Genomic DNA, 21885 nt, shown 5'->3' with positions numbered 1-21885 from the left:
TGGTGGAAACACTCTTTGTTCTGCTGGACGTCGTGCACGTCACGCCGCGGAAAAATTAGATTCGTTGCTCGCCAAACGAGGCCGTCACAGCAGGACCCCAGCGCCACGCCGCCATTGTGCCGTCTCATCTGCTTGTAATGAGTGCAGACTATCAGTTCGGTCTCCGCCCCTCGCCCCCCCCCCCCCCCCCCCTCACTGTCTCACTTTGACTCTCCCGATACTCGACACACCCCAGCACGACACTGCTTCCTCAGTCACGTGTTGACCTTCTCCATTCAGGTCTGTCTTTGTCTTTCAAGTAATTGTTTTTGGAAAGCATTAACAGCCCCCCCCCCGCCCCCCCCCCCCCCCAACTGGATGACGTGAAACATGTTGAATACAGAGTGCGCCCGCATCGATTCCACACACCTGGCGATGACCTTTCCCCGTGTGCAGTCCTGAGCTCGCCGCCTTGTTTGACGCAGCCGGCCTGTAATCGATGACGCGTGGCCACGAGACTGTTTCCACCGCTGCTACTACTGCTCCCACTACTGCCATAGCACTCCATTTTTAACCTGGCTCCGTGCGGTTGCTTCTCCCCCCTCGGAGCTCTGTGAATATTAAACCATTCACCCTTTAAGCGCCGGCGGCTGGTGGAACAACGACCGGGGCTTAATCGGCTCTCACTGGAAGCATCTCATCGAATGGGCTAATTAAGGGCTGGGGGTGGAACAGCAATCACAAGTGTCTCTCGCCCCCCCCGGGGGGAGGAGCACATCAACGGATCGTAAATATTTTACTGCGTCTACCTACGTGCGGTTTTGTAGGGTGCTTCTGTTTGACTTGCGTAAAGTACTTGACACGCGCCATTGATGCTGCGCCCGCGTTGCTACAAAAGAACACGGCACAACTGCGGGCTTGACCCTCTCTGTTTTACAAATCCACCCTCGGCTCGGCTCATAAAATATAAATAGATAGAGAAAGAAATCTCCCCTCCACCGAAAAAAAAAACCCCAAGTGTATATACATAATTCATTTCCTGAAACAATAGACCAGCGTATCAGTCAGCATTAGGTGTGATTGGTTTAGCGCTCCTTTCTCTGGGATGGGGGAGAAGAGGAGCCACACACACACACACACACACACACACGCAGGGCTGATCGATTCAGGTCAGGGTTGTCCCATGGACCCGGCCCAGGACTTATTAGATCAGGGAGATAGTAATAGACAGTCAGCTGTGTCATGATTCTATTCCACTGACCCCGGGGGTCAGAGGTTGGTGTTTGGCCCCGGGGCAGGAGTTGTAATCCGCCCAAACACATCTTATCTCACCCCACCCCGGCTCCTGGGAGAACAGATCCGAGACTTCCTGTGTCCTGAAGGGAGAGATGGCCCTTGTAGCTGCCACGCTATACAATGCGACTAAACCTGTGTTTGTGGATTTGGCCACAGCGATAGATTTCATTAAGCACAGGCGCACTGGGCTGTTCTATGGCTTTGGGCTCAGCGAGCTGAAGGACTGGAAACCTAAAAGCAGCCATCATTCCTTCTGCGTTTTATTTGGTTATTTCCTGCTCCCAACACGTTCCAGCTAATTCGTCACTGTCGGTTATCCTGGGATATTTGATCAAGCAAGTTGCATGTTGGGTAGCCTGTGACCTTGGAGGGAGGAGGGTAGCGCACGTCGTACCGCGACCTGGTTGGATGTGACGTTTTTAGGTCGAATGGGGGAGGCAGCACATGTCACTTAACAGGTGCGATGTCAAGATAGATGAGGAAGGGACGGCAGCGAATCCCTCACTTGCAAACCGATTATTACTGTTAATCAGACCCCAGCATCTCCACCAGTGTGGGCACGGCCGGTGTTACACAGACCCAGTAAAAAGCGTGCATGTCGAAGACGGACGGGGTCGATCTGGCGGTGGTTATTGATGTATTCTTCGGGGTCTTTCTTGTTTGTGTTGGGTGCGGTTTCTTCCAGCCTGCTGTCCCTGTTTGATGTTGTGATTTGGGGTTCCATTATGGCGCCGGCGGGGGGTCCTCTTCACAAGACGCTTGCTCGGCTTCCGACGGACCGTGGGGCCGTCGGAGACCATCTGCCCAAGACGTAACCCAGTCGCCGGAGAGGAGGAGGGGAGCAGGGTGCGGCGCTGGCTGAACGGTGCTCATGTGGCCGTATTGATTTTCATGTTGACGAGCGTCTGGTGTGGGGCTGATGTCGCCAATCAAAGCACAACGTGAGCCACGCCGTCTCTGGTCGTTGCGACACAGCACTGAGATGTTGGGCTGTTTGTTTAGGCGGGGATCAAGCTGGTTTTTCATTCTGCCGTAATGAATGTGTGTGGCAGAGAGCAGCTCCAATTTCTTCCTCAACAGCTCAATGGAACTGGTTTATAATATGTCTTGACAGCTGAGATGTTTCTCCCAATTATTATTGGACGATAACATAAAGAAGGCTAGTTAGCTTTGAGGACTTTTCGGTTTCTTTTCAAAATGTTGATCGTTTGAGTTGCACTGGAAAGACCAACTCAATGCTCTAATAGTAATACAAAAATTTGTATAGACGGCGCCTGGTTCTAAAATGCTGAAGTTAAGAGCTGTGCGGTTGAACTATGACTACGTTTAATTGTGCACACAAAGAAGAGCTTTGTACAGACCATCAACAGAACCAGACTTTGTGATTTCTGTTGGTGTGTGATGTGCACTCAACTCACATGAAATGAAAACACATAATAACACGAGTTGCAGTTGAAACAAGGCTTTTCATGAAGATAGAATAGCAATGAGAACAGCCAGGGAGCACGTCGGGCACTTGCATAATGTGTGGGACAATGCCTCTAGATCTTCTGGGTTCACTTTAGTGGATGGCAGCTCTGCTTGATTCACTGTGAACCAAAGAATGGGACGTGCACACATGCTCAGACTTTAAAGGGCTGTCAGAAAGGGACATCAGAAGCCACAATCTCTTTCAAAATCTCTCCCAAGTTTTAAATCCAACAACCGACTACATGCCATATTGTAAGAAATGGACCGAGAAATTGTTGAGCTGTGTGTGTGTGTGTGTGTGTGTGTGTGTGTGTGTGTGTGTGTGTGTGTGTGTGTGTGTGTGTGTGTGTGTGTGTGTGTGTGTGTGTGTGTGTGTGTGTGTGTGTGTGTGTGTGTGTATCTGCCTGTGTATGTGTGAGAGTCTGTGTGTGTGTGTGTGAGAGAGAGAGAGAGAGAGAGAGAGAGAGAGAGAGAGAGAGAGAGAGAGAGAGAGAGAGAGAGAGAGAGAGAGAGAGAGAGAGAGAGAGAGAGAGAGAGAGAGAGAGAGAGAGAGAGAGAGAGAGAGAGAGAGAGGGGGATTGAAGGATCTGGGAGATGTGTGAAGCAAAGTAGGGAGTAGGAGATGGATTGATCAAAAGAGGGAAAGGTAGTGGCCTGGGCATATGGATTAGATAATGTGGTGTTGACGTGCATGTGTGTATCTGGCGTATCTTGTGTGAATGTGCATATAGTGTGCTTACAGTATGTAAGACTGTCTCCCAGATTGAATAACTATTTTTTGCATCATTTCCTTCTTCCTCCCCAGCACAAAAACATGAATATTTAAAACGACTTCAAACAAGCACTCATGCAATATTAAAATGTTCACGAAATAAGGAAAGCTTTTATCCTCTGTTTCTTCAGTCTTTCCCAGTCTCTCTCTCTCTTAACCTCCCTCACTGACACGCACACATCCAACAGCACGCACACACACACTAACGCACACACACCCTGACACCAATGTGCATGAACCCACGCACCCGTGCACCCACATGGATGCCCCTAGCCATTACCAGTATTAGAAATTTACCCTTGAGTGAGAATGACAAACCTTCCCACGATCCCCTTTGCCACGGCACCGGAAGCCTGGCTGGCTTCTCTTATTGCGAGGCAGAACATCCACAGTAAGGATGGAGAATTGCGCTAGGGCTGCATTTAACCCGTCGCGATTAAATGGCAGAGGTTTGGTTCATGGATTCCTGTGTTCTGCACGAAGACTAATGGATGCCCCAGATTTTGAGAAGGGCTCATGTCTTGTCAGGGATGCACAGAAACAGTTCTTCTTCTGTTGAAATGGATCCTGCTCACAGGGAGAGAAAGTTTTTTGTCCTACGCCAGCGTGAATGCCAGTAGTGTGTGATACCATGTGTTGAAAGACATGGCTGATATCCTCCTTAGCCCTTGCTTTCTCTCTCTCTGATCTCCTCTATTCTTTTATTTACACATTTTTAGCCTTCTGGCTCTCTTCTGCTGAGTGTTTTTTCTGGCAGAGTGCTACAGGCTAGGCTATTATCCCTGAAGCAGCCACTCTTAGGGAATTAATACTTGTCACTTCTAGAGAAGGGTCCTTTTAAGTGTAAATTCTTAGTGTTGTGTCGAGGGGGAAAAGGCTTAAGATTGTGCAAAGAGGATTCGGATAACAAAGTTATCGACACACAGTACCGCAGTTGCGCTGTGAATCATATGCATTGTGATCAGAGGAATTTGTTCTTAGTTTTCTTTAAACCCTATTGAATACTTTTCAGCATTGAATCGTTATCCATATCCTTCATGGTGAGGCAGCAGACCCTATGTGGGACACCAGATGAACTCAATCCTCCTCTAGTGTGCTTTGTTTGTGAATTGTTGTCGTTGCATGTGTGTCTATATGCGGCTCGCACGATGCGTCTCGGCTTCGGCACAAGATGAAGGGGGAACTTTTCCTTTGAGCCTCCATGGTACATTGATTGTGTCATCTCTGGCCGTGGGTCCTTCGGTTCACCTCATGCATTTATGCGTCTGCTTGCGTCTGCGGCATTTGAGTGCCTTCTCTGAAGGGCGCAGGCCTTTCGATGGCTGCGATAGGATAGGATGATAGCAAAGCCTAAAAGGATGTCACTTGTAGTTTGGTGGGTGTAACACTGTGATCCCCTCCCCCCCCCCCCCCCCCTCCTGGCGCAGACAATGAAAGGAAAATCTCTGGTAGAGCGGTCATGCTGCAAAATCGAATCAGGAGGAGAAGTGCTGTTGTGACTGTGTGTAGTTGGGGGGGGGGGGGGGCTCTGAGTCCATAGGCTCCTCCCCTCCTCTGCTCAACCCCTCCCTCCCAACCCCGCGTCCACCAGATGCAATTTATATTAAGCAGGGCTGCTGGCCACCGATTGGGTCAGCCTGTGCCGCCCCCCCCCCCCCCCCTCCCCACTCCACCACCACCCACTCCTGTAACAAGAGAGCCTGAACAAAGGTTAATGCCCTGAATCTAATCTGTGTACGGTTCCCGTTTGAAGGGAGCCGCGCTGCAGGGCCAGGGAGGCCGGTACTATACGGTGCAGCCGCAAAATTAATTACTGGTTTCCATAAATGTGATGTCATGTCTCATTATCCCTAATCCCCACCCTTCTCCTGGCTCCCTTGTGATGGCAACAGAGGAGCTAGTGGAACGCTAATGGAAAGGCCTCTAAGACGCTAATGGAAAATTAGCCCCTGCGTCACTTTGGGAAGGTGCGAGTGGACCGGCTGTCTGCTGTGGTCCAGACAACAGCCTGGCCCGGACCCTCGTCGCACACACCGACACATGCGTGAACACATTGCACACCCTCGCACACACAAGCATCTGCACGCAGCCACACACGGTACCAGACGCAGGCACCCGCGCAGGCACGCACAAGCCACCCGCACACGCACACACATGGTTTTGTGATAGTCGGAATGACAGCCGGCCATGGGGGGACCAGATACAGGAATAGCTGCTCAACTGGTGCGCCTTCCCATCAGGCCTTACACACTTCCTAGCGTAGAGGACGCTTGGGTCTCCACACGGGGTGTGTGTGTGTGTGCGAGGGTGTGTGTGTGTGTGTTTGTGTGTCAGTGTGTGTTTGTGTGTCTGTGTGTGCGTGTGTCAGTGTTTGTGTTGCGTGTGCGTGCTACAGATAGTCTATGGAGGAGAAGGGGCACAACATGGCATCTGTTGGAGTTTGGATTTCTACAGAATATTTCAAAGCGTTCGAGACTCTTGATAATTCCGTGTTTACGGCTGCAGTCATGTGCCGTCGACTGTCTCCCGTGACTTGAAGCGAGTCAACGGTTCGACTGCCTTTTTTCTCTGCTGAGGGAACAAACGGGGTTGAAACAGTGCTTCTTCTACGTGTCCAAAGCATAACACATATACTGCACACATCTATTATGTACAAAGATGACAGAAACACTGAGCTGGCTGTGTCATTATCTTAAAACGCATGCCCAGAGAAGAACAAAAGAGTCAGTAGCATTTATGGGTTTAACTTTTTGAAGCTTCTCAAGTAAGTTGTGCCCTCTCTATCTCTCGTTATCTCTCTATCTCTCTGTCTCTCTCTTTCTCTCTCGCTCTCTATTCTCCCTTCTCTCGCATCCCGAAAGTTTTTCTCCCCAAAGCCTCAGATAACTCCCAGCGCTCCTCCTCGTCGACTCTCAAAGCAAACAAGATAAAACGAGGAATATAAATATACAGATATCCATACATGTATAAATACATCTAAAAGGAAAAACAATCCCAAAAATCACCAGCTGTGCGCGGGAGAAGGCAGCCAGCCAATTTACTGCGCGTGTGTTTATGTAAAACTTATAACACAATTAGCAACTACAAAAAACGCTGTGATGGCTCCATTATGGGAACACAGAGGAGAGAGGTGCCGTGCTCTGGAACCCGCTCATGTGTAAAAAAAAATGCAAATGGCGTGAAATGAGTGTGTCTGGTAATGTGTTTGTGTAGAGCTCCATGCTGTGCGCCAGGCTGGATCCTCTCCCCACCCGATGACTCTTCCCCTACCCCTCGCTCACCCCTCTCTCCCCCCCCCCCCCTCTCTCTCTCCCCCTCTCCGCAGGCATACTTCCGACAGGGTGTTGCCCTTCAGTACCTTGGTCGCCATGCCGACGCTCTGGCGGCCTTCGCCTCGGGCCTCGCCCAGGACCCCAAGAGCCTGCAGCTGCTGGTGGGCATGGTGGAGGCGGCCATGAAGTCCCCGCTACGAGGTACGGACGGGGGCGCCTTTGTTTGTCTTTTAGCCTGGCGTTCAGAATTAGCCGCGAGGGAGCTAACGCGGGAGAAGTGACGCGGAAAAACCCAAATAATTTAGTTCCACTTCTTAGCATTCGTTTGATCCTTCTTTCTTTCTCTTCCTCTACACGTTAGAACAGGGGGTTCCCAACCTTTTATGTTCCAAGGACCGGCATATTCATTGAAATATGAGGTGGATCGGTAGTCGATTTGAATATATTTTTGAAATATTTGAAATAGTTCAAGGCCTGGTACTAACAGGTCCACGGACCAGCTCTGTTATTCGCTGGGTTAGAAAGAATACAAATGTGTAGCAGTGAGCGAATCTCTAATTGGCGAGCGTAAGTGCGGTCAACAGAAGTTAATCACTCCCAAGCTCACTCTCTCTCTCTCTCTCTCTCTCTCGGTCAATGCCCAAAATGAACAAACAGGTGAATGCAATCACGCATCACCACCATTACCACCGAGCGACCTCCGGTGAACTCGCCCATTACCCAAAGTGAGAGCGCCGTGAGCAGTGCAAGACCACAGGACATACATTTACATTTAGGGTATTTAGCAGTCGTTTTTATCCAAAGCGATTTACAACGGTTCATCCACACATTAGACCACCGACAGCCAGCTCGCTGGGAGCAATTAGGGTGAGGTGTCTTGCTCAGGGACACCACGATACTCAGCTATGAGGAGCCGGGGATCGGACTCAACAACCTTCCGATTACAAGTCGGACCCCGAACACAGGAGACCCATGTGTGTGGCTCCCACAGCTTGGGCTCTGGCTGATGCTATCGTTTAGAGTGGGGACATAAATCGATTGTGTTTTCCCATGCCCCGAATAGCATGGTAATAATAAAATGTTCCGTAATGTCATTGTTTTACTCCCTGCTCCCCCCCCTCTCCCCCCCCCCCCCCCCCCCCCCCCAAAAAAAAGGAGAAAATCATATTTGCCATGTTTTTTGTGAGCTTTCCATCGATTGCTCCGTTATCCCATGCGACAGTCTTCACGGCTGCCTGGGTTTTGCTTCTGTGCTGGGACCAAACCGTTTATAACTGCGAGGCCCTAATGACTGACATCCTGCTCTGATTCGTAAACAATTTTTTCTCGATCCACCGCCATCCCCGACGCGACGCGTAGGAGACGTCGAGTTTTGATAAATGACGACTTTGATTGGTCGTAGTGCGGTCCCGTTAGCGAAGGCTATGCTACTATTTCTAATCAATCACGCTTGGTCATTCGGGTAAGAAAAAATTGTCTTTCTTCTGGTGTGATGGGTCCCTCTTCTGAATGCCTTCAACAAACCTGCCTCAAGTTTAAAATACATTCAGTATATTTTGGGATGTTTTACAAATTGACTTTTAATCAGAGACCCAAATGAGAGCTTTTATCAATGCTTACATCATTGAAGAATGGACTCTATTATATTGTATAGTATAGTTTTAATTTAAATGACAAAGATCTTCCATCACTGAACCTCTGTGACGGAAGATCAGAGGTTCAGGGGGTCTGTGGTTCTCTGCCTCCTTGATGCAGCCTCCCATCTCTGCATGTTTGGTCCATTGTCTGAATGTCTGTCCTGGAGGTAATCCGGCACTCTGCCAGTCGATACTCACGCCGCGGTGACTTTAGCTGTCATTTGCTGGAGCTCCTAGGCAGAGGGACACAGACTCTCTCTATCGCTCCTCCTGTCTGTCTGTCTGTCTGTCTGCCTGTCTGTCAGTCTGTCTGTCTGTCTGTCTGTGTGACTGACATTTGGTGTCAAGTAGTCGTCGTTCCACCCCCACCCCCCCCACACACTAACCCTGTCTGAGAGGCCGATGCAGATTGTAGGTTCAGCATATCTGTCCTGTGACCTGATCGCTCTCAAAGATAAGCCGTTATCTAAATTGCTGGCCTACAACACAACCATTGTCCACGCCGGCATTCAGTAAAAAAAGAGTAATAATCTATTTGCTGAATGGATTCCTAAGTTGAATGTGTCCCAGATACCCACTGTATGGCGTTCTGGGTCCGTTATCTGTTTTGGCCAACAATGGTTGACCTAGCTCTCTGTATGAGCAACTGGCCCAACTGGCGATATAATTTTCCGAGAAAGACCAATCTTTTCTTTTTCAGCACTACTCTTTACGACACATGCTGGCAACATTCAGTGAGTCATGCTGTGGTCTCCTTTTGTCTACAGCAAAAGCCATGCCTCTCCAAACTGTTGCTGAGGCAGCAGATGTGAATACAAGCAACAAGCAACACACTCCCTCTTTATTTTCTTCTTTTATAATCCAAATGTATTATAAAGTAAGCACTTCTGCGTGACCTAGTCGGATTAAAGCCCCTATATTTGAGTCTGTCTTTGAAAAGAGAACTGCCACTGAAAACAGAATGAAACGCAGGCAAAAACAGAAGAGCATAATGCATAAGAAAGGCCTCCCGGGCGACACAGAGGTGATAATCTTGTCACTGGAAGGCAGACAACAGAAGAGCTTGGATCGGCCCCAGCATCGAGCAACACGGACCCCGGTGGGATTCTCTCAGTAAGAGACGACCAACTCTTTTTTCCCGGGCTATTTAATCCTTTAATTGTGTACCGCATTTCCCCGAGTGCCAGGCAAACAGCGGGGCTGGGGGTGGGGGGAGGGTGGGGGGTTGGGGTAGTTGGGGGAGGGAATCCAAGGTGTGTTGAGGAGAGGTAGCTGGGTCAGGGGGATTAAGAGCAGTGATCCTCTCAGAGGGGCTGCTGGCACCGAGGGAACATAATCAATGCAGCGCCAGAAAACTGGGAGGATAATAAGTGTTACGCCGCCAAAGCCTTCTGATAAGCAAACAGTAGGCGGCGGCGCTTTCACCGGTTCTAGTCAAAGGACTTGTAATATAATGCCCCCCGTAACACGCCAGCCACCCACAACACTCATGGATTGAACTGAGGATTGCCTCCCACGTTTTAGTTAATTCAAACCAGGACTTTGGATGATGCCAGGCAGTTCTTTGTATTTTTTTTAACCCATTTCTCGAGCATTGTCACACCATTACGGGACATTAATGGCATGTTGGTGATCACGCACCCTTAGAGTGGTATAACGTATGTCTTATGTAATCCAAACATCCACATGCGAACCAGATGCAAACGTAAACCCTTCCATTTTGGATTGAATTGCTTGGTTATTAAGTTCGATAATAGTTGACGAAGCATGTCGCCAGAGGTTAATGTTTGATCGTTACCATGTGTCATTCGTCGATCGGTGATCAATCAACCATTTGAACAAATATCCCGACACAATTACCGATATATTCTGTGTCCCTTGATAGCTGTTATTTCATATGTCTGTGCTGAGAGACACAGTTTGTGGCCTATTCACAAAACGTGAACACGAGAATGGCAAAGATTTGATTATTTAACTTCCACAGTAACGGACCATTTAAAGCGATTATTCGTTTTTGTCAATCCATTTATTACCAATCATGGAGCTGAACGGGACTGTAAACATATGACGTATGTATACAGTCATATGGATACATATTTGCGTTTTGCAAAAAAATGATATTAATTGTACTATAAAAAATCTAGTTTTTATTACGGCTCTAGCAAGCGAATAAACCAGTTTAACCATTAACAATCAGGTATTGTTGTCATAGTCACCACGGTCAATGTATATGTTGTAGGATATGGTGGAGAAAGCAAACAATTTATTTTTCGTCTTAATGCATCCATAGCGGTAAACTACAATCATAGCCCTTTTATTATTGCTTTCTGTTATATGTAATTTTTGATTATTCATCTCGCTAGCAGTCTGTGCTACAAGCCAATGTTAACGAGCACAGCGTGATATGAATATAGGTCGCTTTTGATAACATGAAGGTGTGCAGTTGTATCGCAACATTTTCGCTTCGGATGCCAACTTTCTCCAAGAAAGTGCCAGCTAACTATTAGTCATCGAGCAGGGATTCAAACTCAAGAACTAACGTTTTTCAAAACATGGCTGTATTAGAGAATGCAGACCATAATCCCCCCTCATGCGCCAACTGACATTCGCTACACTATTTTACACTTGGATTAAAAAGTAAAACCCCAGTATAATTGAATCCTCTGAATATAGGATTCGTGGGTTGAGGGACTGAGCATAAGCTCGTCTTCACAAGGCTATGTAGGTTGAATAGTCAATTATCTGTCATTTTCTGTGGCGTGATTATAATTGGAAAATGCCATATATTGAGGTCGCGGCTAATGTAAATAGTTTTGTTGCATCAATTTTCTCAGTGTTTTTCTCTTTTTCTCATCTTTTGTTTGCCTCACGTCTGGCATTGAACAATACAAAATGAAGCAATATGAATAGGAGGAATCTTCAAGAGAAATGCCCCTTGTTTTATAATAAAGCATGCAAGTTGCCTAACTGTCTCTCCCTCCCAATATTTCTCTCTCTCGCTCTCTCTCTCCGACATACACACACATACACACACATACACAAACATGCGCGCACACCCACATACTTACACACATAAACACATAGTCACACACATACACAGATTCACACACATACACACACATTCACACACATTCACACGCATACACACACATACACACATGCAAACACAAACACACACACACATGCATTATTTATCCCCCTCGTCTCTGGGATTGAGCCCCATCACTCTACAGTTAAGCAGCCAGCCCGCTTTTATGTGACTCATCCCATCCGCCTTTGTATTTCCCCCACAACAGAGAGCTTACGTTTGCGATTCATTCTACAGCACTCTTCATCGCTCCTCTGCATTCCTCTCCCTCGCTCCCCTCCCTCCGAGTTTTCCCTCTGATCTCCTCCTTCTGAGCCGTCCTTTCCGGTTCAAACACGTCTTCCCCATACAATGTGTGACATCCGGTGACGGTTCGCCAGGGGCTAAATCAGCGGCCTTGCTCAAAGGTCCATTGACCGGTGTCGGCCATGCTGAGTTTGTTCGGTCTTTACCCCGCAGAGAACCATCTACCTCCTCGTGGTCTGGCCCCGTTCAGCTGCTGAGCCGACAGCCTGAGCGGTTAAGAAGTCACCATTATGTTCTTTGTTGGATTTGTTTCATGCATATGTCGATGGAGCGTTTCCTTTATGTTCTGAGGAGGAGCGCATCAGCCTTTGGCTGCCCCTGTGGGGATGCACAGCGAGGCAAATGGCTGAATGCAATAGTACACAAGGAAGACTGTTTTCAACGTTGAGGATTCATCTGTGAGGAGTTCTGGAAGTCATGTAGGAGGCTCTGACCTGCAGGTCGACACACCTTAAAAGAAAACGTAACCACAGACAAAGTTCCATTTGGAGAGTGCCAAGGCTTCAGGGCTTCTCAGGACACTGCTCTGGGAATCACAAAAGAGGCTGCCAGGACATTTTTTTTGCAAAGTTCACAATTGATTTTATTTTCTTTATGCATCAGCAAAGAGGCGATAAGATGAATAACCCCCGAAACGGTTATTGTATGGATCAGCCCGATGTTGTTGCTGATGATCTTCTTGTCTCTTCTGTGTTTTTACAAGCTCAGCGCTTGTACAAACACATCCTTGAACCTTTCTCCGCAGGGTGCGTTCACTTGAGACCTGCTAGGAGACCGTGCGCGTGGCTCGGAAAGAGCTTGTGTGCACGAGCACAGCAAGCTTAAAACACCCACCAAATCAGCCAGAGCTTCAAGTATTATTTCTTTGAAGACTGAACTGGAACTCTATTGTGTGGAGCGTTACGTCATGCGGTGCGCCAGATGAAGAGCTTCCCCGCCGCACCAACCCCCCCCCCCCCCCCCCCCCCCCCTCAGGCCAGGGGGGAACCCCTGCAGGAAGGATCTGAATCCAATTCCTAATGTCTGCAGTCTACAACGACACCTCGACTACAGCCCTAGAACAAGACGACCGACCCCTAGCTGCTACTGAATGACACGCTGATGATCAATCTATCGAATCTTAGGATATAAGCGTCTTCTGTCTTACTTGATAGTAGATGGATGAGGATCTAATATTGGGAGTCATCACCCAGTGGATTTTGGTAGCCATTTAAAAAAAAATGCCTAACCGATGGCCATTTTAGAACCACAACTCCACTTATTACCATTCTTGTGTATCACAATAGAGCAGTCCCAATTTCTACCAACAACGTGGAATCGTCTGGGGACTCATCCCGTGATGGGCTTGTTCCACCACTCAAAATCTGCAGATGGGAAAAGCGGTGGCCTCATTTGGATCAAAACGGAGAGCCGAGTCGCTCCTTAACAAGACACAGATCTGCTAGGAGACAATGGTTCAGTGTTACACCGGGGGGACACTACGCCTATCTGTCATGGACCTGCACCTGGATGGCCGTGAGATAACATGGTGCGGCAGATTCATAGCAGGGAGAAACGTAATGTCAGCCTGAACAAAGGCAGTGCAAATCATCTGCTCAGGGTTCAGTAAACATGCTTTTGTAGTTGACTGGTTGTGTGTGTGTGTGTGTGTGTGTGTGTGTGTGTGTGTGTGTGTGTGTGTGTGTGTGTTCCTTCACTTCTGGAGGTCTTTTGGTGTGCGTATGTGTCTGTGTGTGTGTGTGTGTGTGCGTGTGTGCGCGCGCGTGTGTGTGTGTGTGTGTGTGTGTGTGTATGTGTTCCTGTGTGTGGGGGGGTGTCTGTGTGTGTGTCTGTTCCTGTGTGTGTTTGGGTGTGCGTGTGTGTGTGTGTGTGTGTGTGTGTGTGTGTGTGTGTGTTCTGCGTGTCTGGTGGTGTTTTGGTGTGTGTGTGTGTGTGTGTGTGCATTCATGTGAGTGTGTGTGCGTTCCTATCTGTGCCTGTGTCCGCCTGTGTGTGTGTGACAAAAACAACCCCTGTCACAGCCACCTGTTTACGCATGCGGCAGGCCTGACACCTTAAAAGAAATGGGGAAAATACTCCCAGTATTTGATTTATGGGCTCTGAGTGTCACTCGGAAGGCAATTACAAGCTATGAATGGATATTATACGCACCCACTGTCTCTGCAAGCACGACAATCTGCCAAGTGCTCAACAAAAGGGATGCTCATGAAAGAGCATCATCAATTTCGCTTTTGAGTGCCTGTGTGGAAATGTGTTTCATATTTTCCTCGTGTGGTATGTTGTGTGTCTCGGAGTTTATGTGTGCGCATGTGTGTGCATGTGTGTGTTGGGGGTGCGTGCTGCCGTGTGTGCTAGTCGTGTGCATGTTTAAAGTGCTTCCTCGACAAGCGATTCAACTGCGATGATTCCCCCTGCATTTGGGTGTGGGTTTTAATGTTTGCGTAAACAAATAAACGTCAGCGTGAATGGCTGTGCTGGCCTTTCTGATGGCATCACAGATATCACCCTCGATGCTGAACACTTGTTCAGCTTGGAGCATGTGTTTCTCCACCTCGGGATATATACTGGCAATATAAACAGACTGGTAAAAATAAACACACACACACACACACACACACACACACACACACACACACACACACACACACACACACACACACACACACACACACACACACCGCTCTCTCTCTCCTCTGACCTCCTCCCTCCTCCACGTTATTCGCTGCAGCTGTCTTCCGGAGACCGCGGGGGCAATCTGAGGGGGCTTTGAATCCTAAGTCCCAGGTGGCCCCCCCCCCCCCAATTGATTTATGTCATTGTGTGCATTTTCAGCCCTCCCCAAAGGTCACCTTGCGTGGCTTCCCTGCTCAACGTCTCCGCTGCCTCTCTCCCCTGCGCGCTCCCAGCTCTCCCATCGCTCTTTCAAGTCCGCCTTTCGAATCCCAACAGCAGCCCTACTTTCTCGTCGCTCGACGCCGTGTGATAACAACGGCAGCAGGGGAGGGGGGGAGGTGGGGGGGGAGGAAAATAACGAAAAGATAATTTGACTGTGTGCGTCTGTCGGGGCGGGCGACACCCAGGGTGGGCCGTGCGTGTTCTACTTTCACACGGGGGGTGTTATGGATTCTGCTAGTTAGGGGAGATGAGGGAGACAGCGTGGTATGCATACATTGAAGGTGTGACTGAAAACAAAGGATCACGCTATCTCCCGGTTTGGGGCTCAGCCGAGCGACAAGCTCCCGCTTGGATAGTCAGCCTCCGATCCGGGGCCGGGTTGAAAACGGTGTCGGAGCGAAAGTCGCAGGATTACAGGAGTTAATAAGTGAGCAGTGGTGTTAATGCCGTCGAGGACAGCATGGCTTCGCTTTCAGCACGTTCACACGTCGTACGACGCACCCTCAGATCCCTTCACAAAGGGAGAGAGCAGCATACCCTTGCTTAATCTCCTGCCACGAATGCATGTTCTCCCTACTCACCCCCCCAGCCCTCGTCCCTCGACCCCTGAGTCATCAGCTCAGGCCCCCCCAGGTTAGGGGCCCCCCCGTCGGCTAACAAGACACAAGGTCGTTGTCCGCATTGTGCTTTGTCCGCAGCTACACAACCCCTTCTTGTTAATAATGTTTCCCTTGCCCTTGTCGCCTTTGCCCCCCCCCCCCCCCCCCCTCACAGAGTCTCTGGAGCCCACCTATCAGCAGCTGCAGAAGATGAAGCTGGACAAGAGCCCCTTTGTGGTGGTGTCGGTGATCGGCCAGGAGCTGCTGACGGCCGGCCACCACACGGCCTCGGCCGTGGTGCTGGAGGCCGCCCTGAAGATCGGCACCTGCAGCCTGAAGCTGCGAGGCTCGGTGTTCTCCGCCCTCAGCAGCGCCCACTGGTCGCTGGGCAACACGGAGAAGAGCACGGGCTTCATGACGCAGGACCTGGAGGTGGCCAAGACCTTAGGTGAGGAGCCAGGGGTCGAGGGGAAGGTGGGAGGTGGGATCGCAGCACATAATAAAGAGCTAAAAAGTCGAAAGGGTAACAATAGGAGATCTTATCGCTTTCACTTGAAGAACATCGCACACTTTGCTCGGATGTGATTACCAAGAGCCATATCCATAACTGCAGCCAAGGTCCAACACAAACTTCCTTTCGGGATCTGATCGTTACCGCATCGAGCGGCGTCACACGCTAGACGCGTGCGAGCGTGCGTGTGTACTAGGTAGCAGTAATGGATTAAATAAAGTTTATAGTTCCCTTAATATGGAAAAGAATAGCATTAGTCCCTGTCGGACAATATGTTCCTGCACAAAGGGACGCGCAAGGATGAGTGATCGGGGAAAAAGACGTAGAACAGGAGTAGATGAAAGGAACACGAGAATGAAATGAACATGAATAATAGCCGCATGAAAGCCAGATGTTGCTGGTGCGTGCCGGCTTGATGTGGAGATGTTTCCATGCAAATTAAAGGAAACGAAGCATGATGGACATGGAGAGGTAACATAACATAACATAAAAGGGGTGGAGAAGAAAGGAAGGCCGCAGAGAAGGGGTGTGTGTGTGTGTGTGTGTGTGTGTGTGTGTGTGTGTGTGTGTGTGTGTGTGTGTGTGTGTGTGTGTGTGTGTGTGTGTGTGTGTGTGTGTGTGTGTGTGTGTGTGTGTGAGCGTGTGTGTCTGTGTGTGTTGGAGAAGCTCAGGCAGATCTGAGACTCTCCTGTTCCTCAAGGCGAGGCAGAGCAGATCAGAGGCTGCGGTCCTCAGGTGGCCCCCATAGGGGCCCCGTGCCCTACCCCCCCTAGACCCCTCTATGAGGCCCCCCTGTCAGGGGGAAATAAACAGACCCTCCCGTCTCCTCTGGCCATGGCCTAGCGGTCACCGCCTTCCTGTTCCTGACAGGTGAGGCTCTGTACTGTGGAGCCCCTTGGCTCCCGACGGACCCCCCAACACCCAGATTTACCTTTTAGGGGCATAATACAATTCAGTGTCAGGGGCAGAGTCACGCCACATGCCCAGAGAGTTGTTCACCGCTAGTCAAGGCTTCACAATCCAATCCAAACGGCCAGGCCCGGAGCCGGCTGTGAGCTCACCAAGTCCGGACCTCGGACATTTTTGTAGTGATTAAAATAAAAGTACAACTTAAATACAACTGTGTACAAAATCCCAAACCCTGGCTGCAGCCCTGCAAACAGCGAGGTTTGCCGTTGAGATTCCCGGTTTGATTTCCCCGCTTTGTCTTTGTGGTTTTAAATGTTTTTGTTTTTTGCAACGTCGTCATCAGGTGACCAAACGGGGGAATGTCGCGCCCACGGGAACCTGGGCTCGGCGTTCTTCTCGAAGGGCAACTACCGCGAGGCGCTGACCAACCACCGCAACCAGCTGGTCCTCGCCATGAAGCTCAAGGACAGAGAGGTAGGACCGCCGCCCGCCTGCAACACACGCACAGGGACGCACGCACACACGCCTGTGCACACATGAGTACGCACACACACGCACATGTTTACATGCAAACACACACACACACACGCACACACACATGCACGCACGCACACGCAAGGACATACACACTCACACTTAAATTTGCACACACACACACACGTTTATATGCACACAAATGTACACACACACACGCACACACACAAACACACACACGCAAATGTGTTTGCATGCACACACAAACATCAATGTACGCGTGCACACACTCCCTCCCCACCAGCACCACCAGCACCCCCACCACCACCACACACATCACACACATCTGGAGCCTCTGGAGGATGCAGAGCTCGGGGCTACTGGATGTATAGAGCTGGAGAGAACCAGCTAGCTATAGCACGATGAACGTAGGGAGAGAGAGAGAGAGAGAGAGAGAGAGAGAGAGAGAGAGAGAGAGAGAGAGAGAGAGAGAGAGAGAGAGAGAGAGAGAGAGAGAGAGAGAGAGAGAGAGAGAGAGAGAGAGAGAGAGGTTGAAAAGAAGAGAGAGAGAGAGACGGATACAGAGAGACAGAGAGAGAGAGAGAGAGAGAGAGAGAGAGAGAGGTTGGAAAGAAGAGTGAAGTAGGTTAGGAGAGGAAATCAAGGTGATGTGGGGGTTGGGGAGGGAGGCGGGGAGTGGGAGGGGGGAGGGAGGGGGGAGGGGGCAACAGGATGGCCGTCAGCAGCAGCTGGCAGACTGTGTTACGGACGTTATGCGTTTATGCAGATATTATGCAGATATTTACCCGTTCCGTGTTGCAGTTAAGTCGGAGGGGGCTTTGTAACATATGCTGGTTTTGGAATGTGATTTGCACAGATTAAGTTGTTTGGATAAGGGGCTGCGGAGGGGGGAGTCGGGAGTGGGCGGAGCGAGAGGGGGAACAGGGAGGAGGGGGAGGGGGGAGAGAGTTCCACAGACTAGTCTAATTCTGGTCTGTGTCCTCTGGAGCTGTCACTGCGTGTCCTCTTGCCCACTTCCAGTTCTCCCCGCCCATCGTGTTCGTCTACTGCCCTCCTCTTCCTTCTGCGTGTTTCTGTGACACAGTTCGAGCTCTGGCAGACTTCACCCCATTTATGTCTGTCCCACAAACCTCTTTGGCCATTGACTGTGTGTGTGAGTTTGTGGGTGTGTGTTGTGTCTGCTTAGTGTGTGTGTGTGTGTTGGGGCTGCTTAGTGTGTGTGTGTGTGTGTGTGTGTGTGTGTGTGTGTGTGTGTGTGTGTGTGTGTGTGTGTGTGTGTGTGTGTGTGTGTGTGTTTGTGTGTACGCTTGTGTGTATATATGTCTGGGTGTCGCTATGTTTCTATGCGTGTTTTATGTTTTGTGTGTCTGCACACGTATACGTATCTATGCATGTACATATGTGTGTGTGTGTTTGTGTGTCGGTGTGTGTGTGGAAGGGGTGTGCATACTTTATACTTAAACAAATGTGTGTGTGTGTGTGCGTGTGCGTGCGTGCTCACGTGCTTCTGCGTGGGCGTCTTGAAGACTGACAGGTGCTTGTTCCACCACAGTTCCTGTCACGCACAGAGAAGAATAGCTGCTGTTCCCCCCCGGCTCCTTATCCCCTCGGCCAGGCCGGCCCGGCAGCCTGTTTGTGTTCAGATATCAACAGCACGCATTCATAAAGTCTGACCGGAGGAACCAGGCCCCACGCACACAGCCTCGACTAATGAGCCAGTGATGAGGAGGCCGCAGACCCCACTGACATCTCTCCCTTTCCCCCCTGTGAGGGTCCACGCAGAGCCCGAGCGTCTTTATGAGACCTCAGACACCCATGCCGACGGGCCCCGGCCACGTAATGAGGTTGTAGACGGTGTGAGAGAGAGCGAGCTAGCACAACGTGAGAGCATGGTGAGAGAGAGAGAGAGTGCAGAGAGTGTGCATAGTTTTAGAGGTCTGGTCTGAGCATCCAGCTCATAGTTGGCTGAATCAGTAATTGGCTAGCCAGATGGCTGGTTTTACTGTTTGTGTCTGTGTGTGTGTGGGGGTGTGTGTGTGTTTGTCAGTGTTTGTCTGTGTGTGTGTGTGTGTGTGTGTGTGTGTGTGTGTGTGTGTGTGTGTGTGTGTGTGTGTGTGTGTATGTGTTTGTGTGGGTGTGGGTGTGGGTGTGGGTGTGAGTGTGTGTGAGTGTTTGTCTGTGTCTGTGTGTGTGTGCATGTGTTTGTCTGTGTGTGTGTTTGTTTGCCTGTGTGTATTTGTGTGTTTGTGTGTGTGTGTGTGTGTGTGTGTGTGTGTGTGTGTGTGTGTGTGTGTGTGTGTGTGTGTGCGTGTGAATGCATACGTGCTCGAGTTGGAGTAAGTGCACAATGCCCATATTCAAATGAGGATATATAAGGGATCCCCTTAACATCCTATTGATATTCAAAGCCTCCTAATAGCCTCATGTTGGGCCCTAAATGGCTTAGTGACTAGCCTGTAGCTCGGCCACAGCCACTTTTACAGCCCCATTTAACGTTAGTTACGGACCTATAGCCAGACAACTCGCATACATCCCTGACCTCCCCCATCCAACACACACACACACACACACACACACACACACACACACACACACACACACACACACACACACACACACACACACACACATCCCAATCCAATTTCTCCAAAACACCAGACACTGATGGCGATGTTGTCTCTTGGTTCACTGGCCCTAAGGACTCAAGGAGATCATCTTCCAACCCCCCCCCCCCCCAATTCGGACACATGCTCTCTCACCCACATATACAAACACACACACACACACACACACACACACACACACACACACACACACACACACACACACACACACACCCAGACACACACACACTCGCCCACCCCCAAACACACACACACACACACACACACACACACACACACACACACACACACACACACACACACACACACACACACACACACACACACACACACACACACACACACACACACACACACATACAAACAAAAACACCCACACGCACACACTCTCCCTCACATAGCCCCTGCTCCTGACGTGGTTTCTACTAATCAGAGTCATGTGTGTGTGTGTCACACACCACCTGGTCTCTCTCAGCCCTCTGAGCCCGTGGCCTGGCCCCATGTTTTCGTTGCTGTTGCCGACGTAGTATTTGGCCTTCCTCCAGCTGAGGTCACTTCCTACAGGCCGGGGGGTACAGGATGTTGGTGCTCCCGGGTGGATGTGTCCAGGGTGGACACTCTCGCTCGCCCACGCTCACAGAGTGCAGGAGAAGAGCTGGGGAAGAGTAGGAGAAGGGCTGGAGAAGAGCTGGAGAAGAGCAGGAGAAGAGCAGGAGAAGAGTAGGAGAAGAGCAGGAGAAGAGCTGGGGAAGAGCAGGAGAAGAGCAGGAGAAGAGCTAGGGAAGTGCAGGAGAAGAGCAGGAGAAGAGCAGGAGAAGGGCTGGGGAAGAGCAGGAGAAGAGCAGGAGAAGGGCAGGGCTGTGGGTGTACAGAGGCCCGCTCGTTCACACTGTGCATTGCACCAGACGCATGGTGTGTTGTTGTTGTGATCATGTACTTCCTGCTGTCCGCACTGATGTCCTTACCGATGTCATGTTATCACGAGTAGCCTAAACCGCTACATGTGTGAGGGAATGATTTTGTTAGGGTTTGTGTATGTGTGTGTGTGTGTATGTGTGTGCGTGTGGGAACTTCCCACGGACGAACAGACATGGACTGTGCGTTTGTGTTTCGGTTCCACCGGAACACGAGTAATTCGACGTGAGATGGGGCCATAAGTCATCGCCGTGTCCCACCGTTCCGTACTAGCCCGGACCATCGCCTCCTGCTCCGGCTACAGACAGACCGGCTTCTCTGTGTGTGTGTGATGGAGTATAAGAGAGAGAGAAAGAGAGAGAGTGAGAGAGTGAGAGAGAGAGAGAGAGAGAGAGAGAGAGAGAGAGAGAGAGAGAGAGAGAGAGAGAGAGAGAGAGAGAGAGCGGGATAGAGAGAGAGAGAGAGTGCGGGAGAGAGAGAGAGAGAGAGTGCGGGAGAGAGAGAGAGAGAGAGAGTGCGGGAGAGAGTGCGGGAGAGAGAGAGAGAGAGAGAGAGAGAGAGAGAGAGAGAGAGAGAGAGAGAGAGAGAGAGAGAAGAGGGATCGAGAGAGAAGGGGGCGAGAAAAGAGGGAGGGATAGAGAGAGTAGGGGGTGAGAGAGAGAGAGAGAGAGAGAGAGAGAGAGAGAGAGAGAGTGAGAGAGAGAGCGGGAACGAGAGAGAGAGACACAAGACAGAGACCTCAGAGGGAGCGCAGCCTGTAAATCAGAAAAAGGAAGAAAAAAAAAGCCAGCGGTGCAATTGGATCCCGCTTTTATCAGTAACAGCGCCGGTTCTGCTCCCCCTCACACCCTCTCTATCATTCTTCCTAACCGTGGCTCTTTACAGTAAAACGCCGTGTGGCAGCCAGGTCAACCGCTGAACAACCCAGCCCGGTGCCTGGCGTAGACCCGGGAGGACGGGCAGCGGAGCCCTCAGTTGCCGCTAGTCACATACCATTGGTTTGAGAAGGGAGAGCGGGCTAAAGGTTGGAGAGAAGTAATCACACGGAGGGGGAGGGAGGGAGGGGGAGGGAGGGGGAGGGTCGGAGCGAGAGGGGGGGGGGGGGGGGGGGGGGGGG

General features: G+C 50.2%; 1 protein-coding gene across 1 annotated transcript in view; it reads left to right on the top strand.

Annotated features, from left to right (window-relative positions):
- The window catches only part of LOC130391583 (tetratricopeptide repeat protein 28-like), a 163228-nt gene that overhangs the window by 72958 nt on the left and 68385 nt on the right, over positions 1-21885 (top strand). Inside the window, exons 3-5 of the mRNA XM_056601793.1 lie at positions 6843-6990; positions 15490-15762; positions 17078-17208. Coding sequence (XP_056457768.1) covers positions 6843-6990; positions 15490-15762; positions 17078-17208 — 552 coding nt within the window. The remainder of the gene's footprint in view (positions 1-6842; positions 6991-15489; positions 15763-17077; positions 17209-21885) is intronic.

This window comes from Gadus chalcogrammus, chromosome 11, assembly GCF_026213295.1.
Source record: "Gadus chalcogrammus isolate NIFS_2021 chromosome 11, NIFS_Gcha_1.0, whole genome shotgun sequence".
Lineage (NCBI taxonomy): Eukaryota > Metazoa > Chordata > Actinopteri > Gadiformes > Gadidae > Gadus > Gadus chalcogrammus.
This window is presented reverse-complemented; position numbering and strand designations above follow the sequence as displayed.